Source organism: Dendropsophus ebraccatus, chromosome 2 (genome assembly GCF_027789765.1).
Source record: "Dendropsophus ebraccatus isolate aDenEbr1 chromosome 2, aDenEbr1.pat, whole genome shotgun sequence".
In the NCBI taxonomy this organism is placed as follows: domain Eukaryota; kingdom Metazoa; phylum Chordata; class Amphibia; order Anura; family Hylidae; genus Dendropsophus; species Dendropsophus ebraccatus.
The window spans coordinates 192,645,906-192,672,098 of record NC_091455.1 but is presented as its reverse complement, the minus strand read 5'-3'; the positions used below and the strand labels follow the sequence as shown (position 1 = coordinate 192,672,098).

Genomic DNA, 26,193 nt, shown 5'->3' with positions numbered 1-26,193 from the left:
CTGGGACGACTGGTCTAATAGTGGCCATCTTGTCTCCACATTCAAGACTGCATGGAAGGCAAGGTTTACGTGAATTAGTACATATTGCTTTAGAATTCTTCTAAAATCTTTAATCTTGTTTGGGGTCTGTGCAATCTTCAATTAGTGCAATTATGTTGAAAGCTAATGCACATCTAAGGATCGGGACGGAGAGGGAACAAAGCTTTCATGTATTAGACTTCTCAGCATTGTTACCTCTGATTTTCAATGGATCGAAAAATAGAGAATTTGAGGTATTTTACTCTGTTTTTTTTTAGGCTCGGCTAAACATGCTCTCAGAGCGGTAGTATCTTAAAGGGGTAGTGCGGCAGTAAAGAATTATTCACAGAATAACACAAATTACAAAGTTATACAACTTTGTAATGTATGTTATGTCTGTGAATGGCCCCCTTCCCCGTGTCCCACCACCCCCACCCGTGTACCCGGAAGTGTGGTGCACTATACATACCTGTCACGTGCCGACTCGTCTCCGATCTTCAGTCATTGAAGTCATCTTCGGACGGCCGGGCCGAATCCCTCCGACCGTCCTGAGTGCCGGCCCCCCTCTGCCGCGTCATCGGCTGCTCAGCCACGATTGGCTGAGCATAACTGTGCTCAGCCAATCGCGGCTGAGCAGTCGATGACGCGGCCGCGTCATCAGCTGCTCAGCCGCGATTGACTGAGCCAAACTGTGCTCAGCCAATGGCGGCTGAGCATCCGATGACACAGCAGAGGGGGGCCGGCACTCAGGACGGTCGGAGGGATTCGACCCGGCCGTCCGAAGATGACTTCAATGACTGAAGATCGGAGACGAGTTAGCATGTGACAGGTATGTATAGCGCACCACACTTTCGGGTACACGGGTGGGGGTGGTGGGACACGGGGAAGGGGGCCATTCACAGACATAACATACATTACAAAGTTGTCTAACTTTGTAATGTGTGTTATTCTGTGAATAATTCTTTACCGCCGCACTACCCCTTTAAGGCATATCAATGCATATGTTCTTTTCTGAGTCTTGGAGAAAGGTTCTTGCTGCTGCGCTCAATGACTAACCTCACAAACAGTATAAATGAATATTACAAGCAAAAATAAAAAAGAAACCTAATTTATCCTGCAAAATAGAGGCCGATTACCAGTTCTCTTATGGAACGTGCAGCCCGTTCTCTCCCAGCTCTATGTTATGTGACTTGGACGGCCGCATTAGGCAAATCTATGGGGTCAAACAGACACAGGAGGAGCGCACAGCAGCATTGTCGTCTCCCCACTGGTACTTCTGATCATTCAGGTCTAAACTTACCTCCCTGGCTCCAGTGCTGACGCCCATAGTCTGCCACTCTTGTCCCTGGCCACTTCCTGGTGGTGAAAAGGGACCTGGGTCGTGATGTGGCACGCCCGCACAGACATTCGGCGGCTGTAGTGGTGTTCTGCCTCTGCTGTTGAAAAACATGTAACATCCCAGGTCCCGTTTCACCACCAGGAAACGGCAGGGGACCGGAGATGCGAACTGTGTCAGCACTGGAGCAGGAGAGGTAAGGGGATGTTTTTGTTTTCATCCACCCCCCACCCCCCTCTCCCCCACCATATTAAATATAAGGGGGAAAAAAAAAGTCCTGCCTGGAGTTGTCCTGTAACTGAAAACAACAACATCTGCTACAATAAACTCTTCCTACTTATACTGAACACTGCCCAATTCTGCAGGATACAGAAGAAAAACTAATTTAAACAAAAGAGATTTTATTTAAACTTCACGTATAAATTTGTCAAGGCGGCCGCCAGAAAACACTATCTTTATGTGAAAAATTTACTGTATCAATATTGCATAAAACTAAAGCGGCATAAATAAAGCAGATTACCTGGTGTTTTGTGGAAGCGAAAATGGGACAATATTTTATTGTATTTTATACACTTCAATTTTTTTAAATAACCTTCACGTATAAAATAAGAAGAGAGAGAGATTCATTTTTCAATCATGTCAAAATGCAGTTTGCCGATGGGGTGAAAAAATTTAAAAAATAAAATAAAAATCTGCGCAAACAAATATTAATTTGTTCAAATCTATATTCACGGCCAGAATTACCGGATGAAAATTTAACGGTGGCTGTCAATTCTGTTAGAGTACTCTGCAATGTTAGGCTCTTTTATATTACAGTAATTCATTTATGAGAATGGTAGTATGGTAGTATCAAAATCGAACATTACAACAGAATTGCTTTACGGCATTAACCCTATGTCGAAAATCCAAGTTGGATGTAGAATTCTAATATCGAAATGGGGAAAAAGACTAAATGTTGGTCATATAAGGTGACTGAAAAACAGTGTATGACTGAACACATTATGGTAATTGAGGTCTTGTCTTGTAGAATAATTGTGAATAATTCTCCATTGCACCAGTTGAGTGTACAGCGGAAACAGCACTCGATGGCCTAGACAAGCAGAAGAAAGTCCAGAATGCAATACCTACTCGGGTCACAGAAGATACTGCATGCCAAAATCTCTACTAGGGTCCATGAAAGGCCAATGAAGATTGATGACAAATTATCAGTGGTCATCAAAGAAAGATTGTTTACTAGAGTCCGTATCAGAGGGTAAGACTGTTGTATGAGCTCAACGACTCAACTACAACTCAAAGGCTTTTGGAGAACTTCCATGACAACGTCTACTGGAATCCATTAAAGGTCATTGAAGACACTTCAGGAAACAAGGTCTACTAGAGTCAAGCTCTTGAAGGAACTCTATGTCTACTCGAGTCCATCAGAGGCCGTAAAAGAAGCTCCAGGACACAAAGTCAACTACAACAAACAAGAGGCCATCTAGGATGCTCCAAGACAATGTCTACTAGAATCAATATCCTGGGTGAACAGAAGTTCTAGGACAACTCCTACACAGTACACATACTACTTCCACAGGACAAGAAACCAAAACACATTGGTTACTAACCAGTTACTAACAATAGGAGTCTGTGGGGAATAAAAAAACCTGTCTAGGGGAGGGGAGAATTAATACATTGGATTTATGGGCCACATTTCTCACCTATTATCACTATTTACCAGGTACCTTTCTAGGCATGTAAGGTTCGGGCATAAGGTTTAGGATAATAAACAGACTCTGCTCACCCAACAGACAGAAACGCTAAAAGCCTTGACATGAAAAATAACTCACTATTGTCTCACTAATGGGCATTTGTATTAAATAAATCAATGCTTGTATCTCCTGAGCGTGTTCTTGAATTGTCTTTTCTATGCTTTTAAGAACAACAGAAACAATAGGGAGCTGCCAGTTAAAGGTGAGCGAAGGTGGCTTCAAGATCACTAAAAGATACATTTCATGGATTTAACAAGGACAAGAAGCCAAAACCCTAAATGTGATAGATTTATTTTGATAAATGTTACAAAACCATTAGGCCAAGATGGTGTATTTATCACCTAAAGCAATCACTAATGGCCCTATTCCACGGAACGATTATCGTTCGTTTTCGGACGATATCGACCGCTACGGACGATAATCGTTCCGTGGAATAGAGTGCAACGATCAGCCGACATCGTTCATGTCAGCTGATCGTTGCAGTCGCTTGTTTTTCAACATGTTGAAAAACAAGCGACTGATATAGCAGCGATCTGCTGCCGTCGCTCCGTTGAATAGGAGCATCGGCAGCAGACGCTGCTATATCCTATGGGCTGCCCGGACGATCAGCGATCCCCCGGGCAGCCCCCCGGGCAGCCCCCCCGCCGCCCCCTCCCGCACTCACCCGCTCGCTGCAGCCGCGTTGAATAGCGGCGGCAGCGAGTGGGGAACGAGGAGCAAACGAGCGCTAATAGCGCTCGTTTGCTCCTCTAAAACGACCCGTGGAATAGGGACATTAGGCTCAAGCAATAGGATTGGTGCCACATGCCTATTATTCTATACTGGTGGTAGTCCTTGCTCGTAGATATCTGCTGGCACTGGGGTGCGGAAGGAGGAGCGATGTCATATCTGTTGTCACTGGGGTGCAGCAGGAGGACTGTCCTATATATGTTGTCTTTCCCTATGAAGTTGCTGGGAATTTACTCTTCGATAAATTCATGAAGTGATGGGGTGGTCCCAGATACACCCATGAGGCCACCATCATTCTGCATTCAAGCAGCCCTATACACACCATTTATTGTAAGGGGCAAAAACAACAATTTTATATTTGTAGACACTTCTACCCTGAAGTACTAGGCAAGTGGCCCAAACGTAACACACAGAAGACCCATGTGCCCTAAGGGAACCTCTGATTTAACAATAAACAGTCCCATTTTCTACCCTCCTACAAGTCCTATATCTGTCCCTCCACAGTTTCCTCTTCTTTACTTTCCCATCGGTAAAAGTTTTTGCTTACCCAAGGTACTTTTGTAACTTTGTTCAGAGAGTTAAAAAGCTAAGAAACAATTTCTGATTACAGTAATAACATAAAAAAAGCAATGTTACCAACAAAAGACTACGGATGAATACAGACGCCGCCCAGTTAGGTTCTTGAAAAGTCAAAACCGGCATCCCACCCTCTGTGACCTCAAGAATATGGGAAAAATCAAGTTACATTCGGATTACTAACTTGATTTAATGGCTATAATGCTTTTAATTTTCCTATCTACCCTGCAAAGTAGATGTACAGAGCTTGTGCTGAGTCAAAACCAAGAAAGCCAAAATAGAATTGCGAATTTCTCCTTTTTTCCCTGTTTAATAATTTGCAGAGATTAATTTACATAGGTCTGTATTGTTTTAATTTAGTTCACCGCTGTGAGTGATTTTCTGCAATTGGATTTCGGAAAATCAAATTTTTGTATCAGTCTGGGTAGAAATGAAATAAGGAGGGTAGACTGGTATATAAAATAATTTCATTGCATAGAGGGGTGAATTACGATCTCGTCTCTGGCGGAGGAGGAGCAGTCAAACACATTGTTAATCAAAAAATATTAAGACTTTCAGCCGAGGATCATACCATGATATCCTTAAAGACTATGCAAGGGGATAAGGTAAATTCAGGAAAGCTGTCATCTGGGGATGTTTAGTGAAGAAAGGAAATATAAAATGATGGAGATTTGCAAAAAATAATAAAGCAAAAATATAAAAAAGTATAAAAAATAAAAATGATATGTATGTAATATATCAACATCTGGCACTTGAAATATGTCTGCTAACTCTCTGTCACTGTTAAGGGTGACTGCAGACTAGTTTTCATTGCCCTTTAAACCTGAAAGGCCTGGAAAGAAATGGGTCCAATCCAATGGTACTTAAAAAACACCTGAGAAAATAGTCATCTCTACAGGATAACAATAATACAATTCCCATTATGCCTGGACAGCCAAAGTTGGAGGGCCAAAGTTTCCCCATGCCCGATTTAAAAGCTTAAAGGGAAATTTCGGCAACCAGACCAGACCCGAGATGCTGACCGTGTAGCATAGGTGGCTGGCCCCTTGTAAGCATGGTACCTTTAGTGAATGTCCGTGCAGTAGATTCTGAGCAATCTGGATCAGCTATTGTAATCAAAAGTCAAAGAGGAGTAGCGACTTGGCGTTTGTACCACACTTTGGCATGCCTCACCACTACTTCCTCCTCTCTCTTTTCATGCATATTTACTGCTGGTCAGCCTCCTGCTTGGTGTTTTCTTTGCCGCTTTGCACACATCCGCCACTACTGGTATTGGTTGCACACATAATCATACTAGTTCGCGCATGTGCCTCTGATCTCCCCAGCTGCACACTCCTCACATCACTGATCCAGGATTCCAACTGCGGACTGCGAGCAGCTGGTAAGCGGAGGGAGCAACGTCATCAATACACTGGTGGCACGCACACACCGAGTGACTGAAGCCAGTGCCCTCAGTTGGGACACAACTCACGTGCTCCACTCCTCCAGCGCTTGCAGCATGGGAGATGCATGCGTTAACTGGCAAGGCAGTGCACATAGCCCTTGCAGCAGCAGCGGAGTCTCGATGATCACAACATTGAGCAGGAGGCCTGCCAGCAGTATATATGCATCAAAAAATGGAAGTAGGAAGAAGTGGTGAGGGGTACCAAAGCATGGCACAAATGCCAAGCCACTACTCCTCTTTGACTCTTAGGATTACCGTACAAGACCCAATTTTGCTCCGAATCTACAGAATTCACTAATGTACTAAGACACCATGCTCACAAGGGGCCAGCCGCCTACACTACACTGTCAGCACCTCGGGTCCGATCTGGGAGCTAAATTATTTGCCCAAATTTTTCCAAAATTAACAAAAAAAAAATTCTCTCCTTAGAAATGTTTTTCCCATGACTGATTTCATTCTTCCATGATATAGTATAGAATTACAGAGTAATATCCCTCATAATGGGCCATAATAGGATTTTACATTAGAATTAAATATAAATAACAATGTTTTTTACCTGCTCCTGCCTCTCTAGCCACTTGTCCACCAGGGGGTGACTGGCGCTCAAGGAAGAGCGAGCTTTATCTCTTTCAAACTGTTTAGACCAGTTACTGGTATCCCTGGGGAGACTCCTGTAGTTCTCATCTTTCTGTTTTAAAAGAAAGAAAAATACATTATTGAAGGGGAACTTATAGAGACACTGTATAGACAGTGCGGATTATGCTATAATATGGGTACTCTATTCTATATGAGGTATTCCCACTTCCATTACTTATAGGTAACACATGCTATTAGCCAACAAGAGATCTATATTCATAAAAAATAAGGAAAACAAATACTAACTATATTCATTCATAAAGCAATAGCCGGACTTATATAACTTACTATATTATACAGTACTAATCTTAATAATTTAAAGTTGTTCATAGGAATTGTGTTTATTTAAACACTAAATTAATACTTATATGATTATGACGTTGCTGATGCTGCCATCTGGTGTTCAACATATAAAAACAATATGTTTGTCCACCTACTACTGAAGGACACACATGCTCAGTCACTCTGTATATGAAAAAAGGATCATGACGTTGCTGACACTGCCTCCTAGTGTTCAAAGCATATAGGCAACAGGTTTGATCACATACTACTAAAAGACACACATGCTCAGTCACTCTGTATTAAAAAAAATAATAATAATTTTTACATTGCTGATGCTGCCATCTGGTGTTAAAAGAGTATAAATAATATGTTCGTCCACCTACTACTGGAGGACACACATGCTCAGTCACTCTCCCCAGTCGGATATCTATATGGTGATCCTGCGTTAACCAATAGAAATATCTTTCAGCTCTGCTTGCCAAGGAAGGAGCGAACCTGTCTCATTGCCCACACCAAGTAGTACAGAGTAAAACCACCAAAGGGGACACCATATAGAAGTAAATGGAAAAAAGTTATTTTCTACCCTGCACTGTAAATTACTTTGAAACACTTATTAACAGAATTCCAGGACTTTTGATATAAAAGTGATTCATGGTATAACAACTTTATGCTTACACACTGTACACAGTGAGAGGCATCTGTCAGATGTTGTAAATGAAGAGAAGTATAGCATATACACAGCAGGCAACCAAAGCTACAGGAAAGCTCTATGGAATATATGTTGATTTAAAGTTCCTTAAAAATGTTAGGACAAATTCTTTAGAAGTTGAAATAACATCAGCTTGACGCCAACACTACAATCAGCGGATGGGTCCATGATTTAAAAGCCAATGATCAGCTGGGGAGAAGCCAGTATTACCTGCTAGCCATTCAGCCAACCCGAGTGTACTATGTCATGAGGTTGTCCTAAAAAGGGTTCTCTAGTAAACTATAACCGCTTTCTTCCAGAAACAGCACCACTCCTGTCCTCAGTTTGTTTGTGATATTGCAGTTTAGTTCCACTATAGTGAAGCTTAGTTGTAATATCATACAACACCTGAGAACAGGGGTGCTGCAGTTTTTGGATGAAAACAATGTTTTTCTCAGTGTTCAGGTTCATACCCCCACAACAGGACAGTGATGGACATTTTCACAGTCCATAGGCTTTTTGCTTAAGGAGGTGTTCATCACTACTAAGCAAAAAAAAAAAAAGGGGTGTGAACCTGAGCTAACAATATCTTTGCATTCAGTTTTGTTCTGTAGCACACAGTAAGACGCAAGTCATCAGCTGTAAGCAATGCAACCAAACGCAACCAAACCTGCTCATACCCCCCTGCTCCTGTGTACTTGATGTTCGTGGCATCAGTTTTTTATTTGTTGTTAGTCCCGTCGATTTTGAGCAATGTGATCGAGATCAAATATACTAATCGGTTCCTTAAGGCCCTATTCCATGGGACGATTATCGTTCATATAATCGTTAAATCGTTCAGAGTGAAGTGATAATCATTTGGTGGAATAGCAGTTAACGATTAAACGACAAACAAATCGTTGATCGCTTAATGAGACCTGGACCTATTTTTAGCATTCGTAAGTCGTTCGGTGTAATAAAACATCGTTCGGTCCTTCCTTGGTTGTTAGTGAGTGCGTTCAACAGCTTAATAGTGCAAATCCTTTTGGCTAAACACATTGATTGACAGGGACCATACTTCCATTTAAAACTTTATTTTGCATTTTCTATTCATACAGCTTGGAAAACTATAACATAATAGGATATATTGCGTGTGAACATTTAGAATATTCATAGATTGTGAAATGAAAAATACGCCCATCGGAGGCAGAGAGAATGAGAAAAAAAAATGACTTGCCCCACCTACTTAAACGATAATCTGCTGTTCATCGTTCCGTAGAATCACTCTGAAGCGAACGATCAACAAGGTCAGGATGACTGCAAGAACGACCAGAATTAAAGACCATCGTTCCTTTGGATTGTGTGAATGATCACAAGAAGCTCGCTAAAGCAGTCGTTTGAGATCGTTTATCGTTAACGATTATACGAACCATAATCGTCCTGTGGAATAAAGACCTTATAAGCACTGGGGGCGTTCCTTGGCCCCAAAGAACATCCCCCTCAGCAATGTCTACTATGCATAGCGGTCGGCTCCAATTGTAAAGAGCTGCCACTCCTGCCTCTCTCCCCCAGCTCGGGGAAACCCGGCATCCCTGTACTGCCTACACCCACCCTGCTTTGGCACCCATGCCCATGGGGACTTCCTCCGATGCCACTGATGAATATGTACAGTAGGCGGCACTGAAAGAGGCAGCAGGTGGTCCGATAGGGTGCTCTCTGAGGTCAGGAACGCTCCTAAGAAGCTGATCAGCATAACTGATCCTAGCCAAACTCCTCAAAACCTGTGAGACAGCAAAAACACGACCGGTGCCGGTTTGCACGAACCTGCTGATAGTTCCCCTTTAAAAGAAACGCCTGAATTTTTTGCATACATTAAGCTATTATATCTGTTTTTGCTATAAGGCTCCATAAACTCTTCTTCGGCGATGTGCTGGATATACCAGATAGTCATCATCTTTCAGGATACAGTTAATGATGGGTGAAAGACAATGGTTGGAAGCTCTGCTAGTAGACCTCACCATAGGATCCAGGGCTGGAGTGAATTATATGAATGAGGCGTACTTCTTGCTGTGAGCGTTGACTGGTTTCGAGCTTATTGTCTGAATTTACAGACTGTCACATATCTCTGTTCCCTATGAGGCTTGCTGAAGGTCTGTGTGATTTGGGAGCAGAGTTGCCACTTAGGAGAGGAACAGAGTACATGCAGGAGGCTTAACACGCCGGCTCACTATAGACGTATCTATTAATTTGGTCTGAGACACAGTCAAAACTTACAAGTCCTGTACGGATTCACAGGGTATAACACTATCATGCCTTCTTTTACATTATAACCAATGCATTTCGCACTACAACTGAATGATGTCAATATTCAGCTACAATTATATTCACTGCTAAGGAGAATAACACACAGTATACGAAAGATGTTGTATAATGAAACAAGAATTGCTGTGCATCTTAAGGTGGATTTCCATGATAACACTGACGACCTATTCTTAGAATCTCATCAATACAATGATCCCCATTAAAACCTTGATTCTCAGGATAGATGTAAGATTTGCTAGGGGGTCCCCCACTGCTGGAACCCTATATGATCACTAAAACATGGGACAAGAGAAATCTGGTTGAAAATGATAAAACATGTAAACACAGCCTTAAAGGGGTATTCCAACTTAAAACTAACTTGTCCCCTTAACCACAGGATAGGGGACAAGTAAGAGACGGTGGGAAATCCAAACTTCGTACCCAAAGGCGATCATATCATCCCCCCCCGCCCCGCTTTGCTGTCAACAGAGGTGTGGGTATGGTACATCTCTTATTTGTCCCCTATGTGGTGGAGACAAGTTAGTTATCAGCTAAAATACCCCTTTAAGGAAAATTCATTGCCAATAATCGGCTCGTGTAAAAAGGCGAGTGGTCAGCAGACTAACAAAAAAAAAAAAAAAACACATTTGTTATTCACATCTTTTTTGCAGCACATCTTCCTGTGTAAGGCCCGACGCACACATCCGAGACCGGTTTACGGTCAGGAAATACCAATCAGGAAGTCTTTCTGGAGGTTTCGAGAAACCATCGATATTTCCTGACTGTAAAAACTGGAGAGAGAAAAAATAAAATAAAATCACCTGCTGCATGGCTGCAGTGATGCTCTCTTCTCTGGCTTCCTTCCTGCACCGTAATGCAGGGAGTGAGCATGAAGCTGCCTCCGGCCAAAAGAGTGATGACAGGGCTGAAAGCCAATGGTTCCTCGCCTTGTCAAAAATAGTACCACATTAAATTGTATGCACTCCTGATTAGAAGTGCATACAGGTAAAAGGCCAGGTGCAGCAGGTGCTGCCACTGACCTGGCTAGCAGAGCATAAAAAATTCTGGATGCTCCCATAGCGTTCTATGGGGCACCGTGTTGTAAGACCTGGTGAAAATAGGACAGGATCCTGACCTTTTTTCCTGCACAGATAACCTTTAGGAAAAATCCTAAAAGGGTGTCTGTGCCTAATAGAACCCGATGGGTCCAGATATCTATCTGGATTTCCTGATAGATTTCCTGACTATGATGAAAGTAAAAAGACCACAAAAACAATCCAGTGACCATTTGTGTGGCCTGCTGTGCATGATAATTGAGTTGTGTAAAGGCTCAGTAAACGGAGATCAGCGCTAGTTATCAGGACTTGTTTGGCTTATCTAAAAAAGATCCTTAAGGCCCTATCACACAAAACTATTATGGGCTGCATTCGGCCGATAATCGTCTTGTGTAATAGAACACAACGATCAGCCAACATGAACGATGTTGGCTGATCGTTGCAGTTGTTTGTCTTTCAACATTTAGAAGCAATATAGCAGCGATCTGCTGTTGTCGCTCTGTGGAATAGGTGCGGCGGCAGCAGGCCACTGCTAGCAGCTACGGGCTGCCCGGAAATTCACCCCCCCACCCCCCGCAGCTCCCCCTGAACTCACCCACTCGCTGCCGCGCGTGTAATAGCGAGCGAGAGAGGAATACTGACAACGCTCATTTACTCCTCAATATCGCCCCATGTAATAGGGGCTTTACTCTCTTTGGGCTACTTCTTATATTTATTTATTGTGTCAAGACCCTTAGAGAGGTTATCCGGGATTAACTACTCTTGCAAAACCACCACCACCCTCTGTTCCCAGGTTGTAAGTGGTATTACAATTCAGCTCCATTCACTTCACTGGAACGGAGCTGCAAAACTGCATCCAAACCGAGGACAAATAGGTGCTGTATATGAATAGAAGCATCCTTGTCTTTACTTCTCGAATCCTGAATAACCTCTTTAAGACTACTGTGTTGAACATCTGCAACTACTGAAATCTTTGACCGAGTGAAATAGATTTTAATGGCTTGCTAGCATGTGCATTTTATTTATGGAGATCTCTTATCGGCACCTAAGGGGTTTCTGGCACCGATAGACAGAAGGTAGGACCCGGCTCCTGATGGCATGCTCAATATATTATTCTAAAGTGCAAATTTCCCATTTTAACTTTGATTGCAAAAGGTATTAATAGGATGATGGTTTCTATTAAATATTGCTAATTTCTTGGTATCTAAGCTTTGCTATATACACCCATTTGGTCACTTACAACTGAGAGAAAGCATGCACAAAGTAGAATGACTACCGACAGAGTTCTTCACATCCTTATTAGAAGCTTCACATTTTATTAAAGAAAAAAAAAAGCCAATATTAAAAGGGAAAGATAAAAGCCAACAACACATCCTTAATGGAATCCAGACAGAAGAGGCCCCAATTTAATACAAGAAGCATTAACAATGCAAAAATTGCCATTGCCAAACCACTTCCCGAAGGCCAATCCTGGGTAATTTTTACACCGTAAAAGCCTCTTTGTAAATACTCACAAGCAGCTTTAATTGTAAGATACAGAACAATTTATAAGCTGATCAAAGAAAAAAGTTCTGAATCCAAAGTATCCCTGCAGCATATGGGATTACAGATGGGAGAAGGTGAACTTGGAGCAAGATAATTGTTTCAAAACATGTTCACGTGTCTCTGACCCTCTCGACGGGGACGTGAGTGCACCAGACATAACAGTTGTACTTTTCATAGGGAGAATGGTTGCCTGAGGGCTGAAGCCCAGCGGAGGATGCTGTGTATCGACACGAAGAAACAATTATAATGAGAGAGCAGAAGGAGAAAGCAGAACATCTATGCCGTCCATACCTTTCTGTCGCTGGAGTTGTGGCCCGTTGGAGGATTTTTCTTGGTGAACCCCGCGGTCGTAGACCATCTTGTAGGGTTTCTACGGGACGGCTCTTCGGAAGTGAAGTTGGAGTCGCTTACAGAAGTTGTTATCCCGACGAGAGCTGGGTCACTGCTACGTCGCACGTGCAGGGGCATATCTAAGAGGAGAGAAGAGAAGAAGTTAGTCAATATAGCATATTTTATTCAAGAGGAAAAAGGAAGAAATTGGTAACAATCCAAATACGGTCAAGGGGTTAGAAACAGATGGAAATATATATAATCTGGCTTTTATAGTTGCATAGAAAAGGACATGCTTACAAAAAACATAGCAAAGTAGCTTGAGGGCACATGCCCCACCATGCATGGGCTGTCATACATATTAGATAGCTGCTCATATCAATTGCCCCATACAGATGCTTCACGGTTCAGCAGATTTACATAATTTCCATACAATCAAATACTATAAAAGATATACTGCATTGGCACATTCACTGATAACACCACCTATGCAAAGATATTTTGACACAATAAGGAAATCCCTAAATAAAGCACAATTGTAGATTCTCATGGGGGAGTTTTCTAGGCATGCTGTGAGACATGTGCTGACACACTGAGCAGAGAAGAGGAGGAGGATGATCCTGGGTTATAAATATACTTGTTATCTTTTCTGTGTCAACTTGTTAGGGTATGTTCACATCTCGTTTTTGGCCCCACATCTGGCTACACGTCAGGAATCAGTGAAAAAAGAATGCTGATGTGCAGCTCGGCGTGCGGCCGACGGCCACATTGACTTGAATGAGAAGGACGGAGTCATTGTGTGACTAAATTCTGCTCATTTGCCGGACGTACACTGCTTTCGTGCAGATCGACCACACTTTTGAGTCCTGCACAAAAGCAGTGTACGTCCAAAAAATGACCAGAACGTAGTCACATAATGACTCCGTCCTTCTCGTTCAAGTCAATGTGGCCGTCATGTGGCCTTCGGCCACACGCCGGGCTGCATGTCAGCATCCTTTTTTCATCGATTCCTGATGTGTAGCCCGACGGGGGCAAAAACATGTGAACAAACCCTTATTAGGCTTAGTGGCCAGACTTAAAACTGCAAGACTAAAGAATTATTTTATAACCATATATTGTTACATAGAAAATTATCACAGGGTAATAACAGATCAGGTTTTCTGGACTTTAATGCAATGAAACCTCCCATGTCTCCACGAGGTTATAAAACAAATAGTTTATCTACACAAATACAAAGCTTGATCTGTAAAAAATCACTCTGTAAGGCTAATATAGGCTAACCTCCATAGCAAAGCTATGTTGCATGAAATATTATTGATATAGGTGACATGCACGGTAAAAAAAAAAAAAAATGTAAACAGGGACTGTGCTGCCAATAGTAATATATCTAAATGGCCACACAAACGATACAGGGATCATATATGCGGCCAAGCCACTCCATTAATTGTGCCATCTGAAGACACTGCAAATGAGCAGTGATCTCCTTGATCGGCACTTGTTTGTGGCCATGGATAACCAAAGATTGATTAATGTAAAAGGATCTTTAATTCACCATATGTGAACAAGTTCATCTGATAACTCTACAAACAAAACTGCCCGATTACCTGAGCCAATTAAAATATGATCAGCTGTCATCCGCACATCTCCCTGTCTAATAGGGGATGTACAGCTGACAGCTGACTAAAAGCAAAGTTCCACACGAAACCACCTCTTCTCTTAGAGATTACTTTTTTGTTTTTGCTGCACAAGCATCGGCACTCATTACACTCTCAAAGCTTCGATGCACAACATAATAAATCCGTCCAATTTCTTCGTCTAATTATGTAATGGCCGAAGTAATATTTTTCAGCTTTTTTAGAAAAACCTCTAAAAAGCATTTTCTGCAGCCAGTTGCTTAGCACACATTTACTGAGGCATATTTTATGACAGACAAGCAAAAATAGGTAGCCACGGAAATACTGCAGGTCTGGCACGTCATCGGGCCCGACAGAGACACTTAATGTCATCTGCTTTCACGGGTTTTCCAGTAAGAGCTAGAAAATAGAGAGGTAAACTGTGCTTTCCACAAAATACTGTGAGCAAAGGCCATGGGAGCACATCTAATACTGTTCAATATAAATCCAAGGGCAGCGCTACGAAATGTCACCGGTGTCAATGTTTTCTCAAAGGACAAATAATGGCCAATATCCTCCAGGAACATATGGTCATATGGGCCAATATTTTCCATTGTACTTACGATCCAAAATGTCAAGTGAAACAGTCGACGCTCTGGTTCCATATGGACAACAATGGCTTCGAGTGCAGACATTTGATGAGACGAATACTGAACAAAAACATTACTATATTGTTTACTGCAACATAAAGCTGAAGTGAAGACAATCTAAGGAAAAAAAAATCTAACAAAAAGAAATCCGTTTACTCATAACTAGTTCTAGGCGACAACAGATACAAGAAAGCTCCCATAAGAGTTGTCAGACAGTTTTCTTAGATTGAAGACACATCAGACAAGATGCAAATGCAATAAAACCACCCACTTCAATAGCTTTCTAGCCATTGATGTTTTTGGCTGTCAATCATCTTTTTCCCTAAGGAGAAATAACAAAAATAAAAAAACAAACCTAAAAATATTTTGTAAGAACTTGACAAAAGAGGATTCAACAAAAGAAACATCTTGTCTTGGTTAAGTTAATGCTTACCACTACAGCATGGAGGCCAAAAACTGACAATCCAGCCCAAAACTAGCATTAAAAAAGTTATATTAGAAAATTATTCTGCAGTCTTCAATATAAAGCTGACTGCAAAAAAACGATTAATAGACAAGAAACTTATCAATGGCAACACAATTTTAAAGGTATAATGCTAGGAACCCACCAATCATGAGCAATGAGGTTAGACATTATCACAGTCAATGGAATATCAGCCACAGCTACAAACTGCTGACACAGTGAAATAGCTGTTAGGGCAAGGAGACACATGGTACCATTCATATTTCTAGCTGTACTTCTATCATGTGGAAATATGTCTTTATTCTATAGAACAGAGTAAAGAGCGCTCAAGCTCCTAATCTACTACAGGCAGATACAAGAGGTGTTCCCGCTTGTTGTACTTTAGTATCTTGTGAAGGCCTCTGACTACTATAGAAAAAATGCTTTTTTTTCTATGTTATAGAAGCACAGGCCGATATAGGACAGGTACCATGTCTCTCTATGACCTAACAGCTATCCAACAGTGTCAGCAGTTTGAAACGTGTACATGTTTGTAAGATTATTGTGGGATCAGGAGAGCGATTTATTCAGGTGACAGCTACCTAAAATGTAGGCAAGCTCTATAGAAAAAAAAAAAATTATAATAAATAAATTTATATATACATTATAGTAGTATATATATTATAGTATTATAAAAGTAGTAATTTACAAATCTGTATAACTTCCTGGTACCAGTTGATTTGAAGAAAAAAAATAATATTTTCTGATTGAAATAGAAGTTACAGACTATGGCTTCCAATATCCTCCAATTTCTGTAGCCCTTTTGCAAATTTTGCCACCTTCTTGGACCTTCCCAAATGGTCTATGAGGGATATTCCATATCCTGTAAATCCCTTTAAACGCCATGTCTAGTAAATACTAATATGTAAGATTTCTCCTCTAAATTCATAGTGCATTACATAACACTGATTACTGCTAATAAAAAAAAGGGAACAAAAATAACACTACAAAAAGTACATGATAAAAGAAAAAGCATGGGGTGACGTGAGTGGCCTCCGTCTGGGCGCTGGATGGCGGCTTGCACAGTAACTGTAAACAGCAGGCTAATATTTAGGCAATAATTCATTTTTCAAGTTGACAGATATTGGCTCTGTAGGCGAAGGATAAGATAGAGGGTCTAGAAGAGATTATTACTTCTGCAGGAATCGAACTGTTATCAGAGAGAATGAAATACGCCGTGTCCCAGAAAGAATGGATAGGTAATAGCGCTCAGGAGCACAGAAGCTTATTAGGACTAAGGAAAGCATTACGGGGTCAAATGCATCTCCCACATGGAGGCTGAATTTATGCTTTTCTACTTAATTCTCTGTGGCAAGGGCAGTAAGGAAAGAGACGAGAAAAGAGCCACAGGCACTATGACGGATCAGTACTAAGCGACGCTTGCCGCCTCGACCCCACAGAGGGAATTCATAGAAAGAACATGTAAGGTTGAAGTAACTCTACCAAGGACTTGTGCACCTTCACCATAACCCAAGCAACACTTCCTAGAAGGTTTATCAGGTTAGGACGGAGCATGGGTAATAGATAACTCTGGCAGCAGGTCTGCAGAAAATTCCATGCGTGTCATGTGTATTCCCAGCAAAAGGCCTTAAAGTGAACCTGTCACATTGAAAATGCAGTCCAGTCTGCAGGCATCGTGTTATAGAGAAAGAAGAGCTGAGCAGATTTATATATTATTTTGTGGGAATAATTTGTCATTAATTCATATAAATCTATGCTCAATTTGGGCTAAACAGTCATATAGGCGGTCCCACTCAGTGACTAAAAAACCTCCAACAACAAACTACACGGATCATGGGGTGCAGGTCCAACTTGGGATCGAGGCAGAGTGAAGAATAAAATAGTTTTATTACAGAGACTCAACGCGTTTCGGAACCCTTTATTATTGCTGTTACAGGTGTCTATGTTGATTGAAGTGGGAGGTTCTCAGTTCCTCCCCTCTGACGTCATTGGTCTTTTGTTTTGTGTTATATTGTGCTGTTTTCTCAGTATAGCATTATGACTCTTGAGAAAGGAACCAGTGCGGTTCCGAAACGCATTGAGTCTCTGTAATAAAACTATTTTATTCTTCACTCTGCCTCGATCCCAAGTTGGACCTGCGCCCCATGATCCGTGTAGTTTGGTGTTGGAGGTGTTTGTCGTTCGTTCCTTTGGATATCGGGAGTGGCTGCGGTCCGTGATCTATATGTTTAAGAGTGTTGCGCCTCCACATTTGCACAACCACACCAGGTGAGGGTTGCCGTGCACCCCATACCCCTTTACATCTTGTCCTTCTGATCCTCGCTATAAAGCGCTGTCGCCCTTTGTTTTGTCCACTCAGTGACTGACAGCTATCTGTGAGGCTCTCAATTACTGAGAAGGAACACCCACTTGACTTCTTTGCTCAGAATCAGTAAAAAGTGTAGTCTTAGGGTCCTATTCCAGGAGGGCCCGATCAACGATGTAAACGAGCGGCGATCTGCTAGATTTACTGGGCCTATTCCACGGCCCGATGATCGTTGAGCGAGGGCTGCAGGGACATTGTTACCGATGTCCTTGCAGCAGCATACATTACCTGTCCAGGCTTCTTCTCCGCGTGGTCTTCATCCCCGGGTCCCGCGCGCTCTATCTTCAGAATGGCTGGTCAGCTGACAGGCCACACTTAGCCAATCACAGGCCGCGGCGGTCCCGGTCTGTGATTGGCTGAGCGCTCCGTCAGCTGACCGGCCATTCTAAAGATAGAGCGTGCGGGACCCGGGGATGAAGACCACGCGGAGAAGGAGCCTGGACAGGTAATGTATGATGCTGCTGCTTGTCAAATCGTTAGTCGCCCGCCGTACACCGCTATTTGTAGCGATGCGCGGTGGGGGAACGATGATTTTAGGTCTGGCCCTAAATGAACGATCAGCCGATGACACGATCATTGGCTGATCGTTCTCTCTATTTCCCCGAACGATAATCGGCCGGATCGAGCCAAATGGGGACGATTATCGTTACTGTGGAATAGGGCCCTTACTCATTAATTGACAGCTCGATCTACCTGCACAGCTATACAAACAGTTGTCAATCACTAAATAAGACCACCCACATAACTTTTAAGCCCAGAATGAGCAGAGATTTACAAAAGGTGAATGACCAGTTATTCACATAAAACTATACATCAATACATTTCAATTTGAGAGATTCACTTTAAGAAGGCCGTAAGACAATAACTGGTATTCCACTGTTTTTAAAACTCCAGTCTTTCAGACTCACCAACAGGTCATGTTTTGATGATTTCCTTAGTATTTCACAGGTGATATAATTATACTCAGTGCATCAGGTGTTATCACAGGTGTCCTTTGTATGGGATATCCTCAACACATGACCTGTTGGTGGGCCATGAGGACTGGAGTTGAGAAACATTGTTAGGGTATGTGCACACTGAGCAATTCTTGCACAATTCTGCTGGCGTATTCCGCGCAAAAAATGAACTCCTATAGAGTTCTATGGAATTCCACCAGGGCTATCTACCCAAAGACTTCACATGTCAATTCTTCAAGCGGAAAGCGGACAGACAGATGGAAATCCCATTTTGCGTTATGGAAAGGAGCAATGTTGCATTTAAATGGGTGGAATTCCGCGAGAACTGCTCAGTGTACACATATCCTTAGACAAATGGTGTTTGCATACAACCACCTTTCAAGATCCAATCACCCCACAACATGCTCAGCTCAACTAGGCATTCAGGGGGGAGCCGCTGCCAGACTTCTCTGGCTTCAGTTTATTATCTTAAGACCAAAAGGATTGGGCCGTTGCAATTTACCTTGCTCAATATTTCTCTTCACCATCATCTGTCGGGGTAAGTTGGGTGGTCTTACTAAATTCAGCAGCTTTACCTCACATGTGTAATATGTATGGCCTGCTTTGAGTGTTTAGAGAGTTCAAAAAAGCAAGCAAACAAAAAAAAAGTTATGTTGGGGTTTGGCGAGCAGAAGACAGGAATACGTTTTTAAAACAAGATACAGTATCCCCTTTAATAATACATGAACCTAGTTATCGGATGGCATATATTTTATGTTCATTCTTATGATGCTAAACGTAGCGGCTTCCCATCTACTAGCCATATAAACATAGAACGGCAGATGATCCAGGCTCTATAGATTGCTAATATCTAGGTTTGCTCTTCTCTTTACTCCATGTTTATGACGGCAGACGTCCCCTACAGGCAGACAATACTGTTTTCTGGGGACGTCACCTGAGATAATCACAGGTAATCAATAGCCGACACCACACACTTGCCATTCATGCCGACAGCTGTGTGAAGGAAGCAGCGGGCTCCTTTATCAGATTGCTTTTGTGCTTTTCTGTCTGCGGTTTTGAGGTTTCTCGGTTTAATTGGAGAAATGCCCTATTCAACAAGGCGCTGTCTACGGCATGTCAGGGAAACAGATCCTGGCAGCCTGAATATACTGACAATTTATTGCTGCAGAGAAATATGGATTACTGTGGATTATCCTAGAGAAATGAGATGAGAGAGCGGGTCAAGACTAAGATTGTCTTATAACATTTGCTGTGATTTTCAATGTTTATGGAAGGCGTTCTGAGCTCCTTCCCCTAGTATGTGATGAAGAGGAGGAGGCTAGAGACAATCAAAAAGCTGGCAAAGTTGGAGATTCATCTTTGGTGACAGGGCGACAATCTGACGTGTATGGAAGAGAAGGGTTGGGCATGGTGGGTATGGCTCGATCCTTTTGTTCTTGGGGAAGAACAAAAAGATCAAGGCACCTTGGCAGGCTTACAGTGGGCCAGATCGGTGCTCTGGGGGGCTCTAGTCCGATCCCCAGTGCTCCAAACAGTGTTACTAGATGCGGCATTAAACTAAAACCTAATATTAAATTGTCCAAAGCAGTAGCAAATCCTCTTAAAAAAGAGATGGCAGCACTGTGTTAGACTGGAAGGAATACACAATTTCCAGCAAGCCATACAGCAGCTGATAAGTACTGGAAGGCTTAAAGTGTCGCTGTCATTTTTTTTTTTTTTTTTTTTACTGAAATAAATAGTCCAGGCAATTTTAAGAAACTTTGCAATTAGGTTTATTAGGCAAATATGCCATTATCTGCATTCAAAAAGACTTTCCCCAGCCCCCCCCCCCCCCCCCTCCTCTCTGTCATTCACAGTCCATTATCAGGAAATCTCCACTCTTTTACATCAGCCGAGCCCTGTATAACCTATGGAGGTGGGAGGGAGGAGGAGGGAGATTAGTCGGTAGCAGAGAGCAGAGAACAAAGGATTACACAGTGGTAGCTGTATGAAAGCCGTATTCAGAGGTCAGTGCTGATTTCAGAGGAGATAGCACGGTGATGTAGATGTAAATTAACTCTTTGTTGCCCTGTTTTGTTGCCTCATCTCCCTCCTCCCCCCCCCCTCTCCATAGAGAACCATGAAGACAGGGGGGAGAGCTTCAAACTGTTTTTCATGATAAAAATGCATTTTTCGGCTAATAAACCCAATTACAAAGTTTCTTAAAAGTTACTATTGATTTCTGCAAAAAAAAAAATTAAATGACAGTGACACTAAGATTTTTTAATTTTTTTATTTTTTTGTAATTTACAAATCTATATAATTTTCTGGCACCGGTTGATTTGAAAATTAGTTTTTTCTTCGAAGTAACTCTTTAAGCCTATGTATCCTACTGATCTACACCATAAATGCTGCAAAAATAAGTAAAAAAAAAAAACAAAAAAAAACTTCCCTATAAGCCTTTTGCTAGAGATATTCATGATATTTATAAACTAATACTTCCCCTAGTGCCAGCAAGCCGCTCTCTTCGCACACAAGGTCATTGGGACCTTATAGACACATAAGATGTGGACAGTGCCTTACAGCTGTGGAAGGAAACTGCAGTAACACACATCACCAAAAAAAAAAAAAAGTAAAAAAAATAATGAACATAAAAAGCATCAGTTACAATGCTCCACAACACAACAGATGAGAAGGACGTGTCAAAACTTTCAAATTTATATTCTCGGCTCATAATCCTGACATGACAGAAAATATAATAACTGCAAAGAGCCCAGACATCTCTGACATTTACGATCAAATCCCCCGGGGATTCCATTTGATTGGATGATATACGGCCCAGGCCACAAGAACCAAGCAACATAATGAAGTAAGCAGGTATTGCAGCCCTCGTCTCGGCTCTCCAACCTAAGATCACATCAATTAGATTAGGGTCTGCGAGAAGGAGAAGCCTGGGATGTGACCACTTACATTACCGGCCAATTTCTGGCTTCTTATTTCATACAGAGGCTGAATAATGTCCAGGGGGAACAATCGTATAAGGTTAAAAAAAAATAACAATATAAGATGGATGATGATTATTATTATTATTATTAATAATAATAAAATACAAAGCAAGGCTTGTTCAGCTGAGAGTTATTAAAGGTATATAGGCACCTTAAAGTGTCACTGTCGTTTACATTTTTTTTTTTTTTTTTTTGCAGAAATCAATAGTCCAGGCGATTTTAAAAAACTTTGTAATTGGGTTTATTAGCCGAAAAATGCATTTTTATCATGAGAAAGCAGTTTGAAGCTCTCCCCCCTGTCTTCATGGTTCTCTTATGGATAAGGGAGGGGTGGAGGGAGATGAGGCACCAAAACAGGACAACAAAGAGTTAATTTACAGCTACATCACCAGGCTATCTCCTCTGAAGTCAGCACTGACCTCTCTGACCTCTGAATACCGGCTTCACACAGGTCCCACTACTATGTAATCCTGCTGCCTGCTGCCGACTAATCCCCCCCACCACCACCACCACACACAAACTTCATAGGTTACACAGGGCCGACTGATATAAAAGAGTTGAGATTTCCTGATAATAAGCAGTGAATGAGGGAAAGGGGGGGGGGGGGACCTGGAGAAGGTCTTTTTGAATGCAGATAATGGCATATTTGTCTAACAAACCCAAAAAGTTTCTTAAAAACGCCTGTACTATTGATTTCTGGAGGGGGGGGGATATATATGCCCTTCATTTACAGTACCAACAGGCTATAATATTAATATATATATTATATTATATATAGCTATATTATATGGAGAACCTTTCTGTACATCTCTTTTCCTGCTGCTAACTTGCCCGGATGACTTTATAATCCTTTATACAATACTTTATTTAGTGCTAGTGATAAAGACTGAGAGAGTCCTACTATACTAAAGAACATTTGTTGACATATCTACGGCACAGCTCTAGTTATTCTGGCCTTTCTTCATAATATAGTGTGTATATATATATATATATATATATATATATATATATATATATATATATATATTCAATAAAAATTATGAAAAATGCAGCCACGATTAAGCACTGGGCACTGGTGAGCGATGGGCAGATGGGTATTTAAGGTAACTGTGAACATGCGGAGTTTGTTTGCTGCCCATCGTGATGGAGAATTACAGCTCGTCATTGACTTTCTAACACATTCCCCATAGCATTAGGTAAAACAGCTTCCAAACATAAAATGGATAACAAACCCTTCTCTTCACAAGGAAAGATAGGAATACTGCATTGGCCTAGTCACTATGTGGACAGTAAATTTACATTTGTTCTAAATATTGGACATGTACGGCACCAGATGAACGGGTCACGTCAAGCTAATCTGCTTAGACAAACTACCCCGACTAATGTCCGGCCAAACCCTGCAAGTGTCCACAAAGCCATCTGCAAGCAGAGACACGATGAAGCGATCAGGTCATAACAGTGACTGTCAGCTACTGTGCACAGACAGACACAGCACCAAAAAATACCTAGAAAAGTCCTTGGATTGCCCTCTTCCATCAAGTTACTATCATTTATTTTTTAGTTTGTTCTGTAATTTGCTGTTCTGTGTGATAATCTGGGTTACCACCAATAATACATATATGTATAGTTACATTGTGTGTTGTGCATTATATGTTTTTTAATAGAACACTCCAGTTTCCTATAGTGTGCTCTTTTAACTAAAAGTAACTACATACGTAATGAAGCCCTCAATACAGAGTGATAAATTATCATTTTTACATTATTATGTAACCTACTAATTACTCATTTGATGACACTACCATTAGTGTCCCTGAGGACCACGGCCGTTTATAGAGAAGAAACATGTCGGGAAATCAAGATGATCCACAGTGTATCAGGAATAGGTTCTTCTGTGTGGTCACCCTATTCAGTGCAATGCAATACTCGCCAAAAGGGTGTAATAAAGTTAGAAAATAGTTTTTTTATTTAAAAAAAATAGTATCCCCTACTATTTTGGTTTTGTTTTGTTTATTGGAGAACTCTCATGGCTATATGGACTTTTAGTAACAGAATATTTCTTCCATTCTTCAGGTTTACAGTTTCCTGAAGGGTTAGGGTTACAGTTTGCTTTTTTATGGATATGATATTAAGTGCAACATAATTTACATTTTAGAGCAGCAAATAGAAGCAATGACTTGCGGCACTCACCAGAATCCAACATTTATTTGAAAAAAAAACAAAAAAAACAATCATGGGATGCAGACAACAAGCATTTTGCTGCACACAGCACCACTTCTCGGCCCAGAAAACACCAAGTGCAGCGGAACGCCCTTCGGCTGTTGTCCACGTCCCATGATCGTTGTATTAAAATAAACATTGGCTTCTGGTGAGTGCCGCAAGTCATTTCTGCTTTTGTCTGCTGTATTCAAGAGAGTACTGTCTAAATACTATACCTGCAGAGCACCACTGAATGGGAGACAGAGGAATCGTAGGGCTGGGAAGGAACCATAGTCTGGTACTGTCGTCCATGCTATTATTCTAAGTTATCATTTACATTTTAAGTAAATTTTATACATTATACATTACATTGGATACATATACACAGTCCTACTTTGGTCTATATCAGTGACTGTAGTGAGTGGCAGCTCATTATACGGTAACATTGGCCATACTTACACCATATGTACATGCTTAAGTAATCAGGTAAGACTTGCCATTCACTGTGCTGGGAAACCACAATAATCTGGGTCATCCTCCACCAATCCCGGTTTCCATTGTCGTTTTTTGCTTTTCCCGTCTCCATTTCAGACGGTGACAAGTTAATCTGCCGTCCGATAATTAATGCAACAGGACGCTTAAATGTCCGACTGCGTTATAGGATGAGGTTTTTATCGCCGTTCTCTGCATCTCATATTTCACAGATTCCAAGAGGAAAAAACAGTGGAAAAGAAATTAAGGGAGATATCAAAGAAAGGATCTTTAATTATTAAACCCGGAGAAGCAGTGCGTGTGGGAATAAGGCAATGTCACTGATTCCTGAATGAAGGCTAATTACGTTTGATGTCTGCGCTTTCTTTGAAGAGCGGATAAAACGGCGATGAACTCTAATCACAAGGTTTCATATTCTCGGAGGCTCTAATGCTCTGTAAATATTGATTTGACTCTGAATGGGAGATAGGTTTGGAATAAACCCCATAGCAATGTTAATTAGGATTAGTGAAAGTTGTGTGTTTTTGTTTATTCAGTCAAAACTTCCCATCATCAATGGCTGTCTCCTTAAAATTCATGGAAATTGGACTGACAGCTGTACCTGACTTGTCAGCTCGGCGCCGGATATGCCGTTTATTATCTGGTTATTAGGAGTTTTAAAAAAAATCATGAACCGTATGAATAAAATGTTCCAGCGAGTGACTCAAAAATGGCTATGTACATTGGAGAAAAGCTGGGAGGAAAATGCATCACGTGGGAAAGGAATCAGTTTTTAAGTCCAAATCTCGGATTTTCATCAAGATTAAACACAAATACTGAATCTGAAAGGGCTTACAAAAACATGGACGCTTTCTTCCAGAATTAGCACTTCTCAGTCTCCTCAGTGGGTGCATTCACACTACAGAATCCGCGCTGAGAACATCCTGCGAATTCTGTGCCCAATACTTCAATGGAAGTGAGCTGCAAAATCCACACCAAAGGGTGCATTCCCACTAAGGAATCCTCGCAGAGAACATCCAGTGGATTCCACTGTTCACCCCCCCACACACACACACACTCCCGTTTGACTCTCCGTTCGTGCCATAGACTTCATTCTTATGCAAAAGAAGAGCCCATGGAGCATCATTGAACAGTCTCAAAACACAGGACTAGTCAGATATCCCTTCGGGAAGGACCAAGCCAAGGGGTGGCTCCTGTAAGGAAACCACCAAAACCACCATATTAAGTGGCCCCTTAAGTGGTTCTCCTATGGCTCTACTAGGCATCACTCCCACCTAGCCAGAATCCTGCTCCACACTGATGAGGGGCCACACCCCAAAACAGTTGTATGTGGATGGATACTTGGCCTTGGTTTTTCCCTTGTCTTTACAATGACTTATAGGGCCCCTTAATATGGTGGTTTTAGTGGTTTCCTTACAGGAGCCACCCCTTGGCTTGGTCCTTCCAGGAGGGATATCTGGCTAGTCCTGTGTTTTGAGACTCTTCAATGAGGCTTCACGGGCTCTTTTTTGCATATTCATGTTCCCCAGGGGCCAATGCACCTAGGATTTCACTGCATTGAGCGCTTTCACTAGCAGCCAGCAGTGTTATCGTTTGGCTGGTCTCCCTGAAATCAGCGATCTGGTTCTCTTATAGACTCCATTCTGACATTTTTGACTTGTCAATTCTTTAGGCAGATGGCGGAATCTGCACGAACATAAAATGTAGTCTATGGCACGGGCGCAGTGTCTGGGGAACTGGTAGCACAGATATATGCATATCCGTACTATCAGCCTCGCTTTAATCTCCACCCCACCGGCCTTGATAG

At 41.8% G+C, this 26,193-nt stretch overlaps 1 protein-coding gene across 17 annotated transcripts in view; it reads right to left on the bottom strand.

The window, feature by feature from the left end:
• The window catches only part of PARD3 (par-3 family cell polarity regulator), a 458,970-nt gene that overhangs the window by 283,737 nt on the left and 149,040 nt on the right, over positions 1 to 26,193 (bottom strand). For 14 of the 17 annotated variants that reach the window (XM_069958961.1, XM_069958945.1, XM_069958951.1 and 11 more), the window contains 2 exons: positions 12,629 to 12,807; positions 6,408 to 6,539 (listed from right to left, as the gene is read on the bottom strand). In XM_069958961.1, the coding sequence (XP_069815062.1) occupies positions 6,408 to 6,539; positions 12,629 to 12,807 (311 nt within the window). The remainder of the gene's footprint in view (positions 1 to 6,407; positions 6,540 to 12,628; positions 12,808 to 26,193) is intronic. The other 3 variants (XM_069958953.1, XM_069958954.1, XM_069958962.1) reach the window with 1 other exon arrangement.